This window comes from Gavialis gangeticus, unplaced genomic scaffold (genome assembly GCF_001723915.1).
Source record: "Gavialis gangeticus isolate Ggan-Ray unplaced genomic scaffold, GavGan_comp1, whole genome shotgun sequence".
NCBI classification, from domain to species: Eukaryota; Metazoa; Chordata; order Crocodylia; family Gavialidae; genus Gavialis; species Gavialis gangeticus.
This window is the reverse complement of record NW_017729032.1, coordinates 20,277,337-20,295,959: the sequence shown is the minus strand read 5'-3', so window position 1 is coordinate 20,295,959 and position 18,623 is coordinate 20,277,337. Positions and strand designations below refer to the sequence as shown.

Genomic DNA, 18,623 nt, shown 5'->3' with positions numbered 1-18,623 from the left:
CGCAACCACCAGATTGCCCAGAGGATCTTGCAGGGGCCCCACATTTCCCGGTGCTTTCTTCATCCTCCCTATATATCTGAAAAAGGACTTTTTATTATCTTTGATTTTGAACGCAAGTCCTAGCTCTACGTCCGCCTTAGCTTTCCTGACAGCCCCCCCTACAGGCCAGAGCAGAGGAGGTATACTCCTCTTTGGAGATAGCACCCCCTTACACTGCGTGTACACCGCCTTTTTGGCAATCAGGCATTTCTTTACACCCTTGGTGAGCCAGGGGGGCTTTTGGGCACTCCTGCCCTCCTTGCTTTTTGTTGGGATGGTCACCCCTTGGGCCCTGAGTATCGTCTCCTTAAGGAACGACCACTCATCTTGGGCACTGAGTTCCCCTGCCCTCGAGAACCCCAGCGCCTCTCCCACTAATCTCAACTCATTGTAAAATAGCAGTGAACATTTAGACAATTTTAACACATAAGTCTGATGACACCTCTTTTTTTACTTAGTGTTTATCTTCTTTTGAAGGTTTCAAATAGTTTTTTTCTTCCTTTTCCCAGAGTACATGCAAACATGGCTGTTTACAGGCTGTGAGCAGCTTTACAACAGTCTCTTGGGAGGAGGGAATGATCTCTTTTTATGCTCTTGTATTGCTGTACAGATTTTGTCTTTTACACAGGAAGGATGATTATAGTTCTCACAATGCAAGGCACTTCCTTTGTTTCACCTAGGCTGCATCTACCTGTGCATTTAAGTGCAACTAAATTTAATGCACATTAAGCTAATGCGCCATTAGCAATTTTTGACAGGTGTCTACACATGCAGAGACTTGGTACCAAAGTTAATGCAATAATTTTAGTGCCACGTCCCTGCAAACCTGCCATGTGCTGTTAGTGGCTGGGCAGACCCGGCACTAAAGTTAGTGCTGGGTCACGTCTAACACATGCATTAACATGCTTTAACTAATTGCTTCTAAATTTGATATCTGCATTTGCAGGTATCAAATTTAGGCACAGTTAGCTTAATTTTGCTATTTTAATGCGCATTAAGGGTGTGCATGTGTAGATGCACACCTGTAATACACATTACATGCATTAGGCTAATGTGCATTAACACGTCTTATATAGATGCACACTAGTGTCCCAAGAACTAAGCAAGCTGCCTCTGTAGAGATCACATACTTTGATGGCCTAGTGGGATGGCCACCATATCTTTTGTCTTTAGATTTGTTCTCTGAGGGAGCCAATATTTTTGTGGGTTGGTGCAGGAAGACGTTTGAGAAAAAGTAGACTTGAAACCTCTTAAAACTGAGTGTCTCACTTCTAAAAGTATATTCACATATTTTTTCACATTTTACCTGAATATCAATATATTATCCTAAATAATACTAAATAATTTAATGTATAGGCCATGGCCAGATCAGTTTTCACTACTCAGTGACTTGGCTGAAGTCACTGTAGTTCAAACTGCACTGTGCTCACAGACACAAAAAGCCATACTACCTCCGGAAATAATGCTAACTTTTAGTCAGTCTAAAATTAAATACAACAAAGATCCTAGATTCCCGAATCAATTTTGAAACTGTGACTTAGGCCCCAAGGCACTTCTGCCCTTTGGAAATTTGATCTCTTAAGTATGTGTTTGTGCACAGATGAGTAGTGCCAGGTACGCCAGTGGAGCTATTCATCTGTCTACAGTTAAGTACATGGTAACCTCTTTGCAGGCTGAGATGCCATCGGTGTTTACCCACGTGATGCTACATGCAGTATAGGAAGAGAAAGCTCAAGGTTAGTCATAAATCCAGATTTGCCATATGACAGCCCTCAGAGGTCATTATAGAGAAATGGAGTAAATCCTTTACCACAGGCTGTTCCTGGAATAGCCACTGTCACCAGTGAAGATGTTGCTAGTAAAACAGACTTCCAGAGTCAAGTTGCTAAATGAATAAATGTTGTGCAACAAAAGATTAATCAGAACTGTGTTATTTTAAGTACCTAGGTTAAGTGCTCTAGGTAAGAGTAAATTGTTTCTTCAGAATAACTGTTCATTTTAAAGCCTTGATGCTTTTAGACTTTGCTGCTTATGAAATGAGGCAAAAAGCACTTGTGTTTGAGGTACTTTAACACTGCAGTGTTTAATTCCTAGGCCTGTTGCTGCCTAGTACAATCCTCTGCTCCAAGGTTGGTACCCTCTTGGGTTAAGACCCAAGCTATGTTGGGGGAGGGAAGGAAGGAGCTCCTTACTTCACAATGCCCAATAGTGGGTAAAGCACCCAGCTGAATGCAGAATCCTATCTGGCCTCAGTCAGATAGCTGAACCCATAGCCCCCAGGAATGCCCTAAGCATTATGCAAATGGAATGGACTTCTCTCAGGCTGTAGTTGTTTCACATTGTATAAATAAATGTTTTATGGGAAGGGGAATTTAACACTCAGTTGGCACATCTACGTGAGATGCTTAGCTGTGCATCTGCCTGTGTGTATGCTAACTGCACAGTAAAAATGCTTAATCATGAGTAATTTTGCTATCACACTGACTGCAAACAGATAGCAAATTTATGCATGATCTATTAGTTACTGCACAATTATGCACATGTAGATGTGACCCAGGAGCAACTTTGCTCCCAGGTCAGCCCTACCACTAGGGGGCTGGCCTGAGGCTAGGGAGCCTCTCCAGCCCCAAGGCTGCAAGCCTCTCCTGCCCCAAGGTTGGGCTGCCTCTATGGCAGTCCCTGCCTCAGGCCTTTAAAAGCCTGCAGGCACTCAGAGCCCTGGGGAACACCAGCAGGGAGCCTGAGGACACTCCAGGACCCTGTGTCCCCCTAGGCAGGCCACAGACCAGCTGTCCTAGCCTGCTTGTACCCTGGCACTGCTGCCTGGTGTACAAGCTGCTGGTGAAGGGTACAGCCAGGGACCTCACCAGGATGGGCTGCTGGATGTCTGAGGGACTCTCCTTCGGTGATGTGTCATCAAAGGTGGTAGGCCGGGGACCATACCATCTAGGGCTGCCAGCCCTCAGGCCCAGCTGCAAGCAGCTTCTGGCTGCCAGGGCCAGCTTCCCCTGCCCACAGCCCACCACCAGCAGCCTGCCCCAAGCTTGCAAGTGCTGCAGGGCATTGTCTCTGCTGTGCAGCTGCCTGTTCCATGCCATGCCCCTATGCTGTATGCTGTAGGTAGCTGTCCAGGCCCAGCAGCACAGGGACAGCTGTGTGGGGGCCCAGAGAGCTGGTGTAGGACCTATGATGGCATCTTCCTGATCTGCGACCACGCCCATGCCTGCCATGCAGGGCCCCAACGGGTCCATGGAGGAGATCTTGTGGCACTGTGGGGCAAGGCGGAGGTGCAGTGTGAGTTTGAGTGGGGTGGGCACCCCAACACCCACTTCTATGAAGAGCCCAGATGTGGAAGCCTAGCTCAGATGTGGGAGCATGGGCATGACCAGTCAGTGTGGCAATGCTACATAAAGGTCAGGGTCTGGTGGGCACAGTGGGTTTCCATTGCCAACCACAATAGTCGGTCAGGGAGTGCCTGTAAATTCATGCCCTTTATGTGGCAACCGATGGACATCCTCATGCCCTGGGACCCAGGCCACAGCCATGCTGTGTATAGCAGCATGTATGACCTGTCCAAGCCTCTGCCCCGACCTGGCACCTCCAGTGACAGGTCACTGGGGAGGGCTCCTTGGGCATCCAGCAGCCTGTCCTGCTGAGCTATACCCTCCATCAGCAGCTCAGAGAGCCCGGGTCAGCATCTGCTCTGACAGGTCCGCAGCCCCAGCCATGAGGCATGGCCAGCCATGACACTGCCAGTTGCCAGCAGTGCCAGCTCCTCCCTGGGGGGGGGAAACCCTGGCCGGGCACCTTCCTGCCACATCCTGCTGTCTGAGGACACCGCCTGGAGCTGCATACTGTCCCCAACAGCCATGATCACATGGAGGTGCCAGCCACATCAGCCTTGGCCATGTGGTAAGACCTGATCTGGGGGTGAGCCCCTCCCTGCCTCCTAACCCCTGCCTCTGCTTCTGCCCCCCTTCTCCCCGCCTGGCACACCTGCACTCCCCTGGCCTTGGGTTCCCCCCCATAGCACACATGGAGGCAGGAGACAGTGCCAAATTTTATTGAGCACCCTGTGCCCCCACAGCTAGGTGGTCATGGGCCTCTCACACATCAAGAAACATGTAGATGCTGGCTGTGATGTCCTCCTCAGCTGTGCGGGGCAGGGATGTGTTGTGCAGCCGCAGGTGGCCTTCCAGGTGTTAGTAGAGGTTATGGGACACTTGGGAAGACCTTTGAGAAAATCATCAAGGAGCACATTTGCAAGGACCCAGCAGGGGAGGTAATGCTCAGGGGCAACCAACATGGGTTCATCAAGGGCAGATCCTGCCTGACTAACTTGGTTTCCTTTTATGATCAGGTCAGAAAGTTCCTGGATGAGGGCGTCAAGGTGGATGTTGTCTTCCTGGACTTTAAGAAGGCCTTTGACACAGTTTCCCACCACATTCTCTTTAAAAAAACTAGGTGACTGTGGCATTGATGCCTACCCAGTCAGATGGGTGGCAAATTGGCTAGGTGGTCGCACCCAGAGAGTGGTGGTGGATGGGTTGTTTTCAACCTGGAGGGATGTGGGCAGTAGAGTCCCCCAGGGCTTGGTCCTGGGGCCTGTACTGTTCAACACCTTTATCAGTGATCTGGATGTGAGTGTGGAAAGCGTGCTGTCCTAATTCACTGATGATACAAAGTTGTGGGGCAGGGTGGGCATGCTGGAGGAGAGGGACAGAATCCAGCTAGACATGTTGCTGAGGTGGGCAGATGAGAATAGGATGGAATTCAATGCAGACAAGTGCAGGGTACTGCATCTAGGAAGAGGGAACCATCAACACACCTATAGGCTGGGGAACAACCCTCTTGTCATAACAGTGGCAGAAAGGGATCTTGGAATCATTGTTGACTCCAGGATGAACATGAACCGCCAATGCGAGGAAGTGGTCAGTAAGGCTAACCACACCTTGTCAAGCATCTACAGATGCATCACAAGCAGGTCCAAGGAGGTGATCCTTCTCTATGTGGCGTTGGTCAGGCTGCAGCTGGAGTACTGCGTGCAGTTCTGGGCACCGCACTTCAAGAGGGATGTGGCTAGCATTGAGAGGGTCCAGAGGAGGGCCACTTGCATGGTCAGGGGGCAGCAGGCCAGGCCCTACAAAGAGAGGCTGAAGGGCTTGAATCTATTCAGCCTCCACAAGAGAAGTCTGAGAGGGATCTGGTGGCCATTTATAAACTCACCAGGAGGGACCAGCTGGAATTGGGTGAGGCTCTGTTCCCCTGGGCACCACTGGGGGCCACTAGGAATAACAGCCACAAATTGTTAGAGAGAAGGTTCAGGCTTGATATCAGGAGACATTACTTTACAGTTAGGGCTGCCAAGCTATGTAATGCACTCTCAAGGGAGGAGGTGCTCTCTCCTGGTCTTCAAGAGGAGGCTGGACAGATATTTGGCTGGGGTGTTATGACCCGGGCACTCGTGCCTGCCTGGGTTAGGGGGTCAGACCTGATGATCTGTTTAGGTCCCTTCCGACCCTAAGCACTATGAAACTATGACCCTTCTCCTGGATTGCTTGGTCATGGTGTTGGAAAAGCAGCTGGGGCCCACCAGGACAGGTGGTGGGTAGAGGATGTTGCCCATGGAGGTGTGGGACTGGAGTAAGGAGGTGTGGGAATGGCCAGACCAGGAGTTCTGGATGTAGCTCCTAGCCCAGGAATGCAAGCAGGTGGAGGCACTGTGGGAGCAGAATACCATATTGGCTTGGGCAATGCAGGCCATAGATGACAAATACGAGGTGCTGGAAACTGTTCTGGCCCTGGCAGTCACCTTCATGCTGCCCACTGCCCGGCCCGACCCTAGCTCTGCCTGCCCCCTGGGAGCCACTTGCTACCCAGCAGCAGGCCCCTGCCTGGTCCTGGGAGGAGGTTCTGTGCCAACTCCTGTAGCCAGGAGCCCCTGGCCTGGCACCCACCCTGGGTCCAGTGCCACTCCCACCCCCCATGCCTGGGCCCAGCTGCGCCACTTGCCCTAGCTCCACACGGACGCATGCAGAGCTCGAGTTGCTTGTAGCAGGGCCAGGACCACACACTGGGACTGCTGACCCCCATGCTGGGGGAACACTGGCCATCATTGTCCCTGGACAAACCCCCTGCCTGCTGCACTGCTGTGGCATGGGCACCTGCAGGGGAGCAGCCAGAGGTCAGGGTGCTGGCTGCCTGCCCCCAGGCTCTGCCTCTAGTCACCCTCACCCCATGGCTCCCCCACCCTGGGATGTCACACAGAGAACATTGTACATAGTTTTCACAGGAAAGGTTTTTTTTATTATTGGTGGGTGAGATGGGTGGTGGAGTGGCTCTGATGGGGAGGGAGGGGGGCTCTGTTTGTTGGGGAGGGAAAGGAATGGAGGGCTCTGGTTGATGTAAGGAGAATAAAAACTTGTTCTTCTGAGATGTGTCTTTAGCGAGCATGGTGCTGGGGTTGTGTAGGGGAGGTGGGGGCATGGGTGGCAGTGCAGGTGGGCTACAGCAGGAAGTGCTGGAGGAAGTGGTGCCCTGTTCCCTGCTGGCAGATGTGTGGCTCTCCTGGGGCCTTGGCGGGGGGTGAAGACTGCTGCTGCCACTGCAGGTGGTGCTTCCTCTGCCAGGTGTTCTCTGCACGCCATGCCTCCTCTGTCCAGGCCTCATGGAAGAACCCCCCAGGCCTCACAGATGTTATGCAGCACACAGGCTTCAATGATGACCTGGGGGAGGTTGTCCTTGGTGAACTTGAGGCGAGTGCTGAGGATGTGCCAGCATCCCTTGAGGAGGCTGAAGTCATAGGTCTGGCTCAGGCAGCAGTTAAAGTGGGCCTGGTGGGGGTCTAGGTGGCTGGTGTAAGGCTGCATGAACCAGGGCAAGAGCAAGTAGGTGGGGGTCCCCGATGAGGAGGGGAGGGACCACCACGGCGCTCAGCTGCAGGTCCGGCACCCCCTGCACAAAGGAGCTGCTCTGTACCAGGCCCAGAAGGCCAGAGTTTTGGAAGAGGTGGGTGTCATGGGCGCTGCCTGCTCAGCCAACACTTACATGTGTGAAGGCACCTCAGTGGTCCACGATGGCCTGGAGCACCATGGAGTGAAAGCCCCTCCGGCTGTAGTAGGGGTGGTCTCTGTCAGGTGGGTAGATGATGGGGATGTGCATCCTGTCCAGGGCCCCAGTGCACTGGCGGTATCCCAGGGCATGCAACCCTGCCACCACCACCAGGGGGTTGTGCATGCAGAGCACAGTGTCTCCCAGCACATACTGGAGGGCGCACCCAGTGGGTGCATCTATATGTGCTATTAGTAAGAAGCAATAAACTCCGGTGCAGTCTGGGCTGGAGTCAGCTGTTTCTGGGCACATTTACATGTTTGCTTGTGACTGCAGCAATGTGAGTACTATCCTACAGCAGAGTTAATTAATTTACTGTGTCCTTATACTGGCGCATGTGTAGACTGTGATGCAGAGCTAATTAGTCAACTCCATAGTAAAGCGCATGTATAGATGCACCCCGTCATCTACATCTCAAGTACATCTACACCCTCTATCCATAGGGCTATAGTTTCAGTGTATTTCTATTGTGTTGCCTGGGAAAACTTGTTCCTGCCTGAAACCAGGCAGAGCAAAGATTAAACCTGAATTTCCCTGGTGCAAGAGGAACACTTCAAGTAGTTTATGTTGTGGTGGCATCAGATCTTAAGTGGGCTTTATGCTGTGGTGGAAACTGAGAGGTCTATTCATTAGGAGGCATTTGAGCATCAGTTTTTTCAAGCATTGGCAACACAGAGGGGGGTGCACATGGGTGTACATGCACCCCCTGAGATCGGCGATGCACCCCCTGAAAAGTGCCGCAGACACTGCTGGCAGCATCTGCAGGCACACATTACTTGTCACCCACCCTCCATGCCACCGACACTGCTCGCAGCATCTGCAGGTGGTCACTGATTGGTGCTGGCCACTGCTGGCAGTGTCTATGGGTGGTCGCTGACTGCTGGTCAGTGCTGACCCCCCTCTGCTGCCAACACCACTGCGGCCAGCTGTGGAAGCTCCCTGCTCCCCGCCACTATGTCCCTGCTGCTGCCACCGCTGCTACTGCCTGTGGGCAGTCGCCGTGCCCCCCAGCCTCCAGGGGCATGCGTTGTTCATGGTTTCAAGGATGTTAATGGTGGATAAATTGTGGACTTAGACATCTAAGAAACAGACAGATTCCTAAGTACTAGGGCTGTGTGAAGATTTGGGTGCTGATTTGATTCGGAGGAGACTTGGCCCAATTCAGTGGCCGAATCTCTGAATCCGAATCAGATCAGGGGACCAATTAAAAGGTCTGAATTGATTTGAAGCTCCCTGAATCGATTCAGAAAAGATTCAGCAATTCGGGCAGTCCCCACTGGCTGCAGCAGGGAGCTGGTACCAGACTCCACGCTGGTAAGTAGGGGGTGGGGAAGGGGAGGCTGGAGGAGGGGGAAGGAGACCATGGGGGGACCGCCACAAGGCGCCATCCCCTGCCTGCTCCCCCAGCCCTTCTGGGTGCCTCCCAACCCCCGCCCGCTGTCCCGGCCCTCTGCCTTCATGGGCAACCATTTACTCTAGGATTCCACAAATTGCCACTGCAAATCCTCATAGAGATGTCTATACAGCAAAAAAACAGAAATGCCCAAAACACTCTACTACATGCCAAAGATAAAACAGGGGAGGTGAGGGCATGGTCAGCTATTTCAATGGCAGAGAAGTAATTGGTGCTCAAAGAACTCTACAAAGCAATGCCCCACACTACAGGAAAAGGCAAAAATCCCAGTTTTTGCCAATATGACCTAAGGGAAATATTCCTTCCTTACACCAAGTTTGGTGATTGATAGGATCCTAATTGGAAAAGTCAGATGATCTAGCCTGGAACCTATGAGTTTTCTGAATGCTGGCAGTGTGCCTCAGTCAAAAAATCTCAGTTTCAGCTGGCAAATATCCAGTGCTTCAGTTGAAAGAAGACAGACCCAGAAGCCAGTAGCATTTATGAGAGGAAAAAAATTCCTTCCTGGCCTGTGGTGGCAGCCCTGAAGCATGGGATTACTAGGTACTTACAAGTTTTGGTCAGTGCACCAGACAAGATTAATTTAATTACTATTTACAGTGCTTACCTTTGGAGCACATGGTGTTTGGAACTCTTTGAAAAAGACTTATTTTACTTAAATACATTTTAATTTAATTTTATTGTCAAGATAATCTTTAATTTGCAGGCCCAGGGGGAGCAGTTTTCCTAGTTGGTGACAACGTCTTACGGCTGACCTTTGGAACACACAAACTTGGCAATTTATGGCTCATCTGATAAAATGGAGGCCCCAGGACTAACTTGTATTTGGCTGTGTGACTTTCCCTGCTGGTGACATGAAGGATAAGGTGGGACAGACTACTAAAGGAGAGGAAATGTAAATGAGAAGACTGTACAGGCAGAATAGGTCAGACTGGAATCTTTGTCAGTCCTGCATCCCAGTAAAGAAGTTAAGGAAAAGAAGAGGTTAAGAAAGAAAAGAAAGAAAAAAACCAAGATATGCTCATATAAGTGATTTTAATATATTTATTTCCCTTTCTTGTTGTTTTGCTGACAGTCATCTTTATCAGTGCAAGTCTTGGGAAGGAGATGGGATGGGTAATCAAAATTATCCTTTGATAAAACAGCTGGCAACTGTGCACAGCTGGTCTACATTTCTCCAGCAGCAAAGGAAGCTGGCTGCTGCCTGAACCAGCCCTTTGATTTAAAATGAGGCTTTCAATTTGTGAACCAAAAATGTTTTTTGGGAGGCCTTTGAAAAGTCAGTCCTGCTGCTTACTAGGCTTTTTCAGTGCTCAACTGCTTGTGCTTAAGTTTTTCCTAATATCTACAGTAAATCTTAGCTCCAGGTCATTGTACCTTGTTCAATGTACTTTTAAATGAACTCATGAATAACCCCCTTTCTAATTTCTGTTGTTACCTTCAGGTGTTTATAGCCTCTGATCACATCCTCCTCTGATTATTCTTTTCTTGACTATATAAATGCAGTTCCTGTAGTGGCTTACCGTGTATATTCTCTCTCCATCTTTATATTTTTTGCTGCCCACCATATCATTTTCTAGTTCTCCCACTAACCTGCCTAGAATGTGGCAACAAAAGAATAACAGATGTGACGGGTGGACTGGCAGTGACCTAGCCCAGGGACTTTGAAAGGGCAAAAGTTGATTGGAGGAATTGGGATTCCCTTCCCGCACCAATCAGGCCCCAGAGACTCACCCCCCCTGTGTCCCCTGATTGGCCCCTTGGGTCACCCGGAGGGGGATAAAAGGGGCAGCATGGGCTGACTGAGGAGAGACCAGCAAGGGACAACAAGGAAGGAGCTTCACAGAGCTGGCAAGAGCTGAGCCAGCAGGGTAGAAGCAGTGCCCCAGAAGAGCCTGAAAGAGCAGGACCTGCAGGCAGCAGTGGGACCCTCAGCAGTGCGGCATGCGGCCGGCAGGAGAGGCTCCCCGTTGGGCTCCGGGATCCCCTACGAGAGGCTGCAGCCAGCAGGAGAGGCTCCCCCCACTCCAGGAAGGATCTGAGCAGCGACCTGAGAGGTTACCAGCTCTGCTTCCAGCTCCTCCAATCAGAGGCCAGGCAGCTCGACGTGAGGCTGGGGCTCTGGGAAGCTCAAGACCCCTAGCAGGCTGGAGTAGTGCTACCAGTGGTTTTTTGCCAACCACATGGGAGATCTGGGTTCAAGTCCCAGCTGAGGTGACTTGGGGTGAGTGAGCTAACAAGAAGCAAATCTTCTTGCAGTGAAAAGGGGCCATTGTGTTTTCCCCCTTTCCTCCCCCTCCAGGTACCAAGGCCCTATATTTCCTTGTCATTTGACAGTTTGCATTTTGTGCCTTTTTATATTTCACCAACCCATATTGTTTGTTCTGCTGTTTGTGTTTTATATTTTGTTAACCCTGTTTTTTGTCAATGATTGTAAGTGTCTAACCTTTGTTGAATCCTGCCCCCTTGGGGCATTGTAGTATCCACTATACCCTCTGATTTATGCCTGTTATGTTCCCAGTATTAAAAGGTATATGGTTAAGTCCCCATTGGTGGTCTGGCTCTGCTCTATAGGGGGAGGAGAGTCCCTACACCTCCCACAGCGCTTGTGCACCTGCTTTGATCCCTTCAATTGGAGAGGGGGTACCTCTTGGAGTACCGCCCAGGTTACACATATTTTAAGTATACTAATATGAGACAGCATATTCTCCTGTAATAGTACTGCCCAACCCACCAGCATGGTCAAGTTTACACGTTTTCCTATATACTTAAAGAAAATATTAATTTGATTTTTTTTAAATGTACCATCTACTTCGGTTTGGAGGCTAAGCAGCTCTGTTTTGTCTCCATCCTGCCCCCTTCTCACCCCATAAATATTAAATAAATCACAAATTCCTTACACATCCAAAATTAATTATCCATACTCACCTTACCACCCCCTTATGCCTCCCTCAAAGGCCTGGAAAACATGTTTTATAACATTCCCAAAAGGTCAATGGATCTGGGTTCTATCAAATCTAGATGGATCAATTTCAGTCAAGTATCTTTTGAATAAAATGTTCTCCCAACAGCACCCTTCAATTTAAATTAGAACACTGTCAGCTCAGCAACCTCCACTACTTTTATGTGGCAAAGTACTGCAACAAGAGAGTGGTTGCCTTTCAGATAAGTGAACCAGTATTTTGAAACATGAGGAAGTATATATTGGATGTGATGTGCTTTGGGTAGGAAACAAAAGTAAGTAAATGGATTGTCATGTACACTATTTGAAGTTCTCAAATGGATTTTTCATGCATTATTTATTATGTGGCATCACAAGTATTTATTATATGGTATCAGGGCTCTGGAACTTGCTGGCTCTACCCACAGCTGATGTCACTGCCTGCTTGCTGCAGTGGAAGTCCCTGTCTCGGTCCACAGCTGAGCTTCTGGGCTCCTGGCTAACTACAGCTTCAGCTGGGTTCTGGAGGGAGGGAGGGAGGGAGAGGAAGAGAAGAGAAGAGAAGAGGATATAGCCTTTTACGGGTCCCCAAAACACATTAAGTGGCCCTCCAGCTGAAATAATTGCCCACCCCGTCATAGATGATTGGAAAAGGGTGTATATAGTGCTCCCCTTTAAGAAAGAGGAGGAGGATCTGGGGAATCTGAAAGATCAGTCGGCCTGAGTTCAACACCTGGAAAGATCATCCAGGAGGTTCTCAAGGTATCTATGATGAAGCATGTAGAGGAGAACAATAATCAGGAATTGCCAGCATCCATTCATGAACAGCAAGCCATGCCTGGCCAACCTGATTTTCTTCTAGAAGGTTACAGGCTCTGGATGAGGGGAGACCAGTGGATGTGATATACCTTGACTTTAGCAAGGTTTTTGCACACTATTTCTCACAATCCGATTGACAAGCTAAGGAAATAGAGACTAGATATGGGGTAGGCAACCCCCGGCATGGGTGCCAGAGGTTGGCACTCAAAAACATTTTGCTTGGCATGCACATCTCAGGGTGGACGGCAGGGAAGGGGATGGGGCTGCACTGCCACAATAAGGATTGGGCCGCTCGTGGCTCCCCCACCATCTGTCCCTGGCACGCCAATATCTGACAAGTAAAGGTCGCAGGTGTTTTTGGCACTCTACTCAAAAATGTGGCTGACCCCTGGACTCTATGAAAGTACTGGAAGGTGGATTCATATCTAATTGGATCATTGTGCTCAGCGAGTAGTCATCAGTGCGCATGTCTACATGAGTCATTTAATGCAGTAGCATAGTTTACTGTGCAGTATGCATGTGTGTCTACACATACAAATGCAAGTAGCAAATTTACTTTTGATTAGTAACGGCACAGTAGCGCTCACGTAGATACCTGACTGGGAGCAAATCTGCTCCCAGTCAGCCATCCACCAGGGGGCGGGAGATTGCTCCCTGCCCCCAGGAGCTTCCAGCTGCCCAAGCCTCCCCAGTCCGAGATCCCGATCAGGGAGTGGGGGCTGGGGAGCTGTTCCCTGTCCAGCTCTGTGAGCACAGAGCTGGTTGGGGAACAGGCTGGGAAGCTTGTTCCCTGCTCAGCTCTGTGAGCATGGACCTGGGTGGGGACCAAGATGGGGAGCTTTTTCCTGCTCAGCTCCATGCTCGGAGAGCTGAGCAGGGAACAAGCTTCCCAACTTGTTCACCACCCAGCTCTGCATTCACAGAGCTGAGCAGGGAACAGGCTCCCCAGCCTCTGCCCTGCATGCGGGATGGGGGCTGGGAACTGTCCTAGTCAGTGGCAGGTTCCAGCCCTGTGCTCTGATTGGGTGACTGAAGCATGGGGCTTGGAAAAAGCTGCAGGGGAGGGGTAGGTTCCAGCTCCCTGCCCTGATCTGCCGGTGGGGCAGTTAGCAGTGAGGTAGCTGCTAGCTGCCCCACCGGCAGATTGGGGTAGGGGGCTGGGACCTACCCTTCCTCTGCAGCTCTTTCTACATCTCCTACTCCTATTGGGGGAGCTGGGGCCAGGACATCCCTGGTGCCAGGGCAGGGGAACATTGTTTCTGCCCTGGCAGCAGGCAGCCCCTGAGGGCAAGGCATAATGTCCCAACCCCAGCCAGGAGACAGGTGTCTCCTGGCCCAGTGCTACCTGCCAGCCTCTGAGCTAGCACCCAAGTGAAGCATAGAGCTCCTTCTGGGGACGGCAGGGGCCCATTGCAGTGACCTAGGAAGCAGGAGCAGTTTGCTGCCATTAGCAGCAAATCTGCTCCTGCTTACCTGCGTGTGTAGATGCCTGCCCTGGAGTGTTTACTCATGAGTAGTTTACTCACAAATAAACTGATCCTGGAACAAATGCATGTGTAGATGTGCCCAGTGGCTCAATGTCTAGTTGAGATGAGGGATTAAGTGGGGTTTCTTATGGGTCTGTCCTGGGTCCAGTATTGTTTAATATCTTTATCAGTAATTTGGACAATGGGACTGAGTGCATGCTTAGCAAATTTGTGGATGACACCAAGATGGGTGGAAGTGTGGACATTTCAGAGGACAGGGCTAGGGTCCAGAACAACCTGGATAGACTGGAGAAATGATCTGTAATCAATCAGATGAAATTCAACAAGGAAGAGTGCAAAGTCCGACACTTAGAATGGAATAATTGCATGCATAAATAGAGACTGGGGAATGACTGACTAGGTTGCTGCAGAAAAGGACCTGGGGATACAGTGGACCATAAGCTGAACGTGAGCCAGCAATGTGCTCACTGCAAAAGGCCAACAGCACCCTGGATTGTATTAACAGGAGTGTCACTGGCAAATCAGCACTTATGAGGCCTTACCTGGAGTACTGTGTCCAATTTTGGGCCCTAGACTTCAAGAAGGATTTGGACAGTTTGGAAACAGTCCAGCACAGAGTAACAAAAAGGAATTAGAGGCCTGAAAAACCTGACATATGAGGAAAGGCTGGAAGAACAAGAGTTATTTAGCCTGAAGAAGAGAAGATAGGAGTGGGATTTGATGACAGTCTTCAAATACCTGAAGGGTGATTATAGACAAGATGGAGAAGGGCTCAGTGGTCATAGGGGACAGGACCAAGAGCAAAGGGTTCAAACTGCAGCAAAGGAAATTTAGGTTGGAAATTAGGAAGAACTTTTTGACTACGAGGGTGGTCAAGCATTGGAGCAAGGTACCTGGACAAATTGTGCAATCTCTGTCCTTGGAAATTTTCAAAAGCAAGATGGACAGACACTTGACTGGGATAGCTTAGTCAGGGAAGAGCCTATCTTGAGCAGGGGGCTGGATTAGGTGACCTACTTTTCTATAATCTTAAAATAAGGCTTTTCAGATATTTAAGTATTAATCCATAGTATTAGGAACATTATAAGCCAGATTTTGTGCCTCCTGTTTTGTTTTGTTCTCTTCTATCTAAACCTTATTTGGACAGGAACACTATATAGAAGATTAGATGGGACTGCATGGCCCTCAGCATAAGTTAAAGCAGGTTCAGTGCCATTCTAATCTTGTTCATCTGCAAAGCTCCCAGATGTTATTCTTATAGCCTTGAACAACAAGACCATGCTATACAATCTGTGCTAGAAGCTGCTAGAAGGATAGTCTATTCCAATTCTAGGCAATCAAAAAAATTCCCTTTGTTCTAGTTTATTTTCAAGTATCCAAGTCCCCTGACTAGATAACCCCCCTTTCCCAAAAGACTTGTAAGCATCTTAACTTACAGTGCTCCAAAAGGATCTCTGGTACATGAAATTTAAGTAGATGAAAACAAATAACATATTCAATTTCTAGATATTTTTAGATAGATTAATATCTGCAATACATTGTATTCAAAAGTTTTTTGTCACAAAATCCATAGCAGAACAAAACAATGGTAAAACAGGACTTCCAAAGAGCCCTAACGTTACAATAAACCTATTATTTCAGATCAGCCTTGTCAGTAAATATTTTAAAAAGATGGTAGTAGAGTTTAGTCTTGGAAATCAAAGTAGTAGGCACTTTGTCATAACTTTATTTTTTTTTAAATTGGATATAAAAAGCTGAAAGGCTCATACATGTCTGTTGTGCATTAGCCAGGCATATTTTTTCAGGGTATTTTCAGAATGTCTTTGCAGTTCTTCAAGATGTGAGTTTAAAAGTTCTTCAAATTCTTTTGCTCGATTCTCTTCTTCTTCAAAGAACTTTTCTGCTGCAGCTGTAGGGAAGGACATCTCAGGGGGAGACTTCACAAGACAGAGAGCAGGCACAGTTAGTATGGATTTGCAAGTACAGCAGTCTTTTTACATTACTGAAGCTTAAAACAATTTCTTATCTTGAGTGATACAACTGGTAACTCTATGCATCTTTTTCTCTCTTTTCAGTAAAAGATAGATCAAGGCTTTGCCTATGCTGCGGAAGCGGCTGCTGCTGCTTGAAATGCAGCAGGAGGGCTGAGGTAAGCAGACCTGCTAGTGTGGGCACAGCTCTACTGGCAGAAGGAGTTTTTCTGTTGCCGAAGTTGCACCAGCTCCCCCCCATGATAGAAACTGTGCCGCCAGGAACCACTCTGCTGGCAGAGTAACATCTGTGGGGTGAGATCTTTTTACACTCCTAGTTGACTTAGCTTTGTCAATATAACTTGGTAATGTAGATAGGGGTTTAGGCACAGCTCCTGCATGGGTTGTGTTAGGCATGTAACTCCTATGGCAGTTAGGCACCTAAATACCTTTGAGGATCTGGGCCTTCAGCTTTTGATGTGTTGTTGCAGATAATATTACCTTTTATTCTTTGACTTGGCTTTCTGACAACCCTCCATATCCTTTGGCCAGCCAAGGATCATTTAAGTCTCTGATGTAATTAAGGGACGACTCAGGACAAAAATCCATTGTTTGGAATTAACAGCATATATTGCAGCAAACTGGCTGCGTCTACAAGAGACGCTGACTGCACTGTCATTTAGTATAAACAAGTACTAAGTGACTGTGCAGTAACCCAATTTACTGTGGAGTAGCACTGCCAAACATCTTTTTCTTGATGCTACTACACAGTAGCTTAATACTACTGCACAGAAGTGTTGGGTCACGGTTGTTGCCATGCAATGCTACTGCGCAGTGATATCAGGCTACTGCACACTCAGCATCTCATGTAGACACAGCCACTGACTCTCATGCATATTAAAACTATTACATCTATACAAATACCAACAACCAGTAACCTCTATGAAAACCTTTACTTAAAACTTCAATATGGTGTGGGTTACACCTCATTCACTATTGCTAAGTGAAGACTGCAAATAAAGGGGATTATTTTTGCCAGTTTCTGAGCCAAACCTGAACACCGTTGCATCTTCCCTATAATTTTTTTGTTCTCATTACAGTACTGTGGGATGTTTCCTGATAGCACACTAACAGCATCTACAATTTCATTGCAATGGGTCTTTTCTAGTTGCACCTCTTTAGTCTGAAGTTGTGATCTTGCTCTTGCTGAATGTTACATATTTTCAGTGGCCCCTTTAAAATTTCCATTACTTGATGCTCATTTAACAGCAGTGATTAGTATGTAACAAACCAGGTTTTGGCTGAAAATGAAATGGGTTGAACTTAGAGTTGTGTAAAGAAAAGCAGAGACAAAATTTTTTGCTGGACTTGGTTTTAAGGAATGTGTAAGAAACAATTTCCCTGAGGTTTTTGTATCAGTAATACAGTGAATTTTTAGAATACACAAAATATCAGAGACTAAATGAAATGATAACATTTTCCTTAAAGATTTATCTAAATCCATTTTCAAACTATAAAGCATAAGGAAAATCTGCTGTAGCAATGAAGCCAGAGAGAAATATAGTTTTCTGTGCCATCTGCATTAGGAAGGATTCTTAAACTGTCCAATGTAAAGGGTCTTAAAATAAGGATTCTGATGCAAGATAGGATTTTAAAGATTTTAACTTAAATGAGGATAACTTAAATACTAGAAATTTGTGTGGATTGTCACTGGTCTTTCCTTCAGTGCTAATATATAATATCTTTTAGCTATGGCTGCTGGGTTATACCTAACATTTTGAGAAGATTGCAGACATAACGGTAGACAATGTATCTTTGTCACTTGTAACAGTATATTGTGAACACCCTGTATACTAGGCTTGTGTGGCTGATCTGGAGGACAGTGATTTGATTTGGAGTTTCGGATCACTGTCCTGAATCCATTCGGCTGAATCAGATTTGGAGAATTGGCACTGATTTGGTGAGATTAGGATCAGCTGGGGAGAGGCAGACACAGCTGGGCAGCAACAAGTTCTCCTGCAGCTCCTCTGGCTGTGCCTGCCTCTCCCTGGGTTGGGGGAGCTGTGGGAGAAGCCCCCAGGGCTGCTCTGCCCAGCCGCAGCTTAGTCCTGGCACTTTAAAAAAAAAAGCAAAAAAAGCCCCACACTCACTGGCAGCAGGAGCAGCAATTGGGGTTTCTGGGAGCTCATGGCAGAGCTCCCCATGCAGGTCGGGGCAGTGGGGACAGCAGGGATTGCCCCCCCCCCCGGCACCTGTGTAGCAACTGCCCCATGGCATGGGTTCAGTGTCTGGGCGCTGGGGTCGCTAGGGCTGAGCAGTGCCAGGCTCTGGCTGACACGTGGAGCTGCCCCAGCTCCCAGGAGAATTAAACCAGGGGCTGGGGAATCGAACAGGGGGCTCAGGAATTGAGCTAGGGGCTGAGGGAATATTCAGGTCCCTGAACATTTCCCCAGCTCCCCGATCTTTCCCCCAGCTTTTTCAAGAGAGCACAGGCCCCTGGATGATGCAGGATGACACTAGGTTGCTGCTGCCAGCTGGTGGTGGCTCTGGGCTATTTCCCCAGCTGGCAGCAGCAGCCTGCTGAAACCCTGTGCAGATCCAGGGGCCGTGCCCCCTGGGAAGAGCTGGGGGAATGATCAGAGAGCTGGGGAATCAAACCAGGAGCTCCAGCTGCCAAGCCACGCTGCACCCATGCCATAGGGCAGCTGCCACACAGGTGCCAGGCAGGGGGTGGGAATCTTCGCTGCCCTTTGCTGCATGCAGGGCTCTGCCATGAGTGCCCAGAGGCCCCAGTCACCACTTCTGCAGCAGTGAGTGCAGGGCTTTTTTTTTTTTTTTTTTTT

At 48.6% G+C, this 18,623-nt stretch overlaps 1 protein-coding gene and 2 long non-coding RNA genes across 6 annotated transcripts in view; 1 reads left to right on the top strand and 2 right to left on the bottom strand.

Moving 5' to 3' along the window:
• The window catches only part of LOC109302779, an 11,620-nt gene extending 1,287 nt beyond the window's left edge, over positions 1 to 10,333 (bottom strand). The window contains exons 1-2 of the long non-coding RNA XR_002098931.1: positions 10,187 to 10,333; positions 4,034 to 4,040 (exon numbers count right to left, since the gene is read on the bottom strand). This is a non-coding gene — a long non-coding RNA (uncharacterized LOC109302779). The remainder of the gene's footprint in view (positions 1 to 4,033; positions 4,041 to 10,186) is intronic.
• LOC109302777 overlaps positions 1 to 18,623 on the top strand; it is an 89,294-nt gene that overhangs the window by 45,461 nt on the left and 25,210 nt on the right. The window contains exons 2-3 of one of the 2 annotated variants that reach the window (XR_002098929.1): positions 9,270 to 9,429; positions 15,886 to 16,095. This is a non-coding gene — a long non-coding RNA (uncharacterized LOC109302777). The remainder of the gene's footprint in view (positions 1 to 9,269; positions 9,430 to 15,885; positions 16,096 to 18,623) is intronic. The other variant, XR_002098930.1, reaches the window with a different exon arrangement.
• The window catches only part of DEUP1 (deuterosome assembly protein 1), a 132,217-nt gene continuing 129,114 nt past the window's right edge, over positions 15,521 to 18,623 (bottom strand). For all 3 annotated transcript variants that reach the window (XM_019524597.1, XM_019524598.1, XM_019524599.1), the window contains one exon: positions 15,521 to 15,747. In XM_019524597.1, coding sequence (XP_019380142.1) covers positions 15,574 to 15,747 — 174 coding nt within the window. In that variant the 3' untranslated portion in view covers positions 15,521 to 15,573. The remainder of the gene's footprint in view (positions 15,748 to 18,623) is intronic.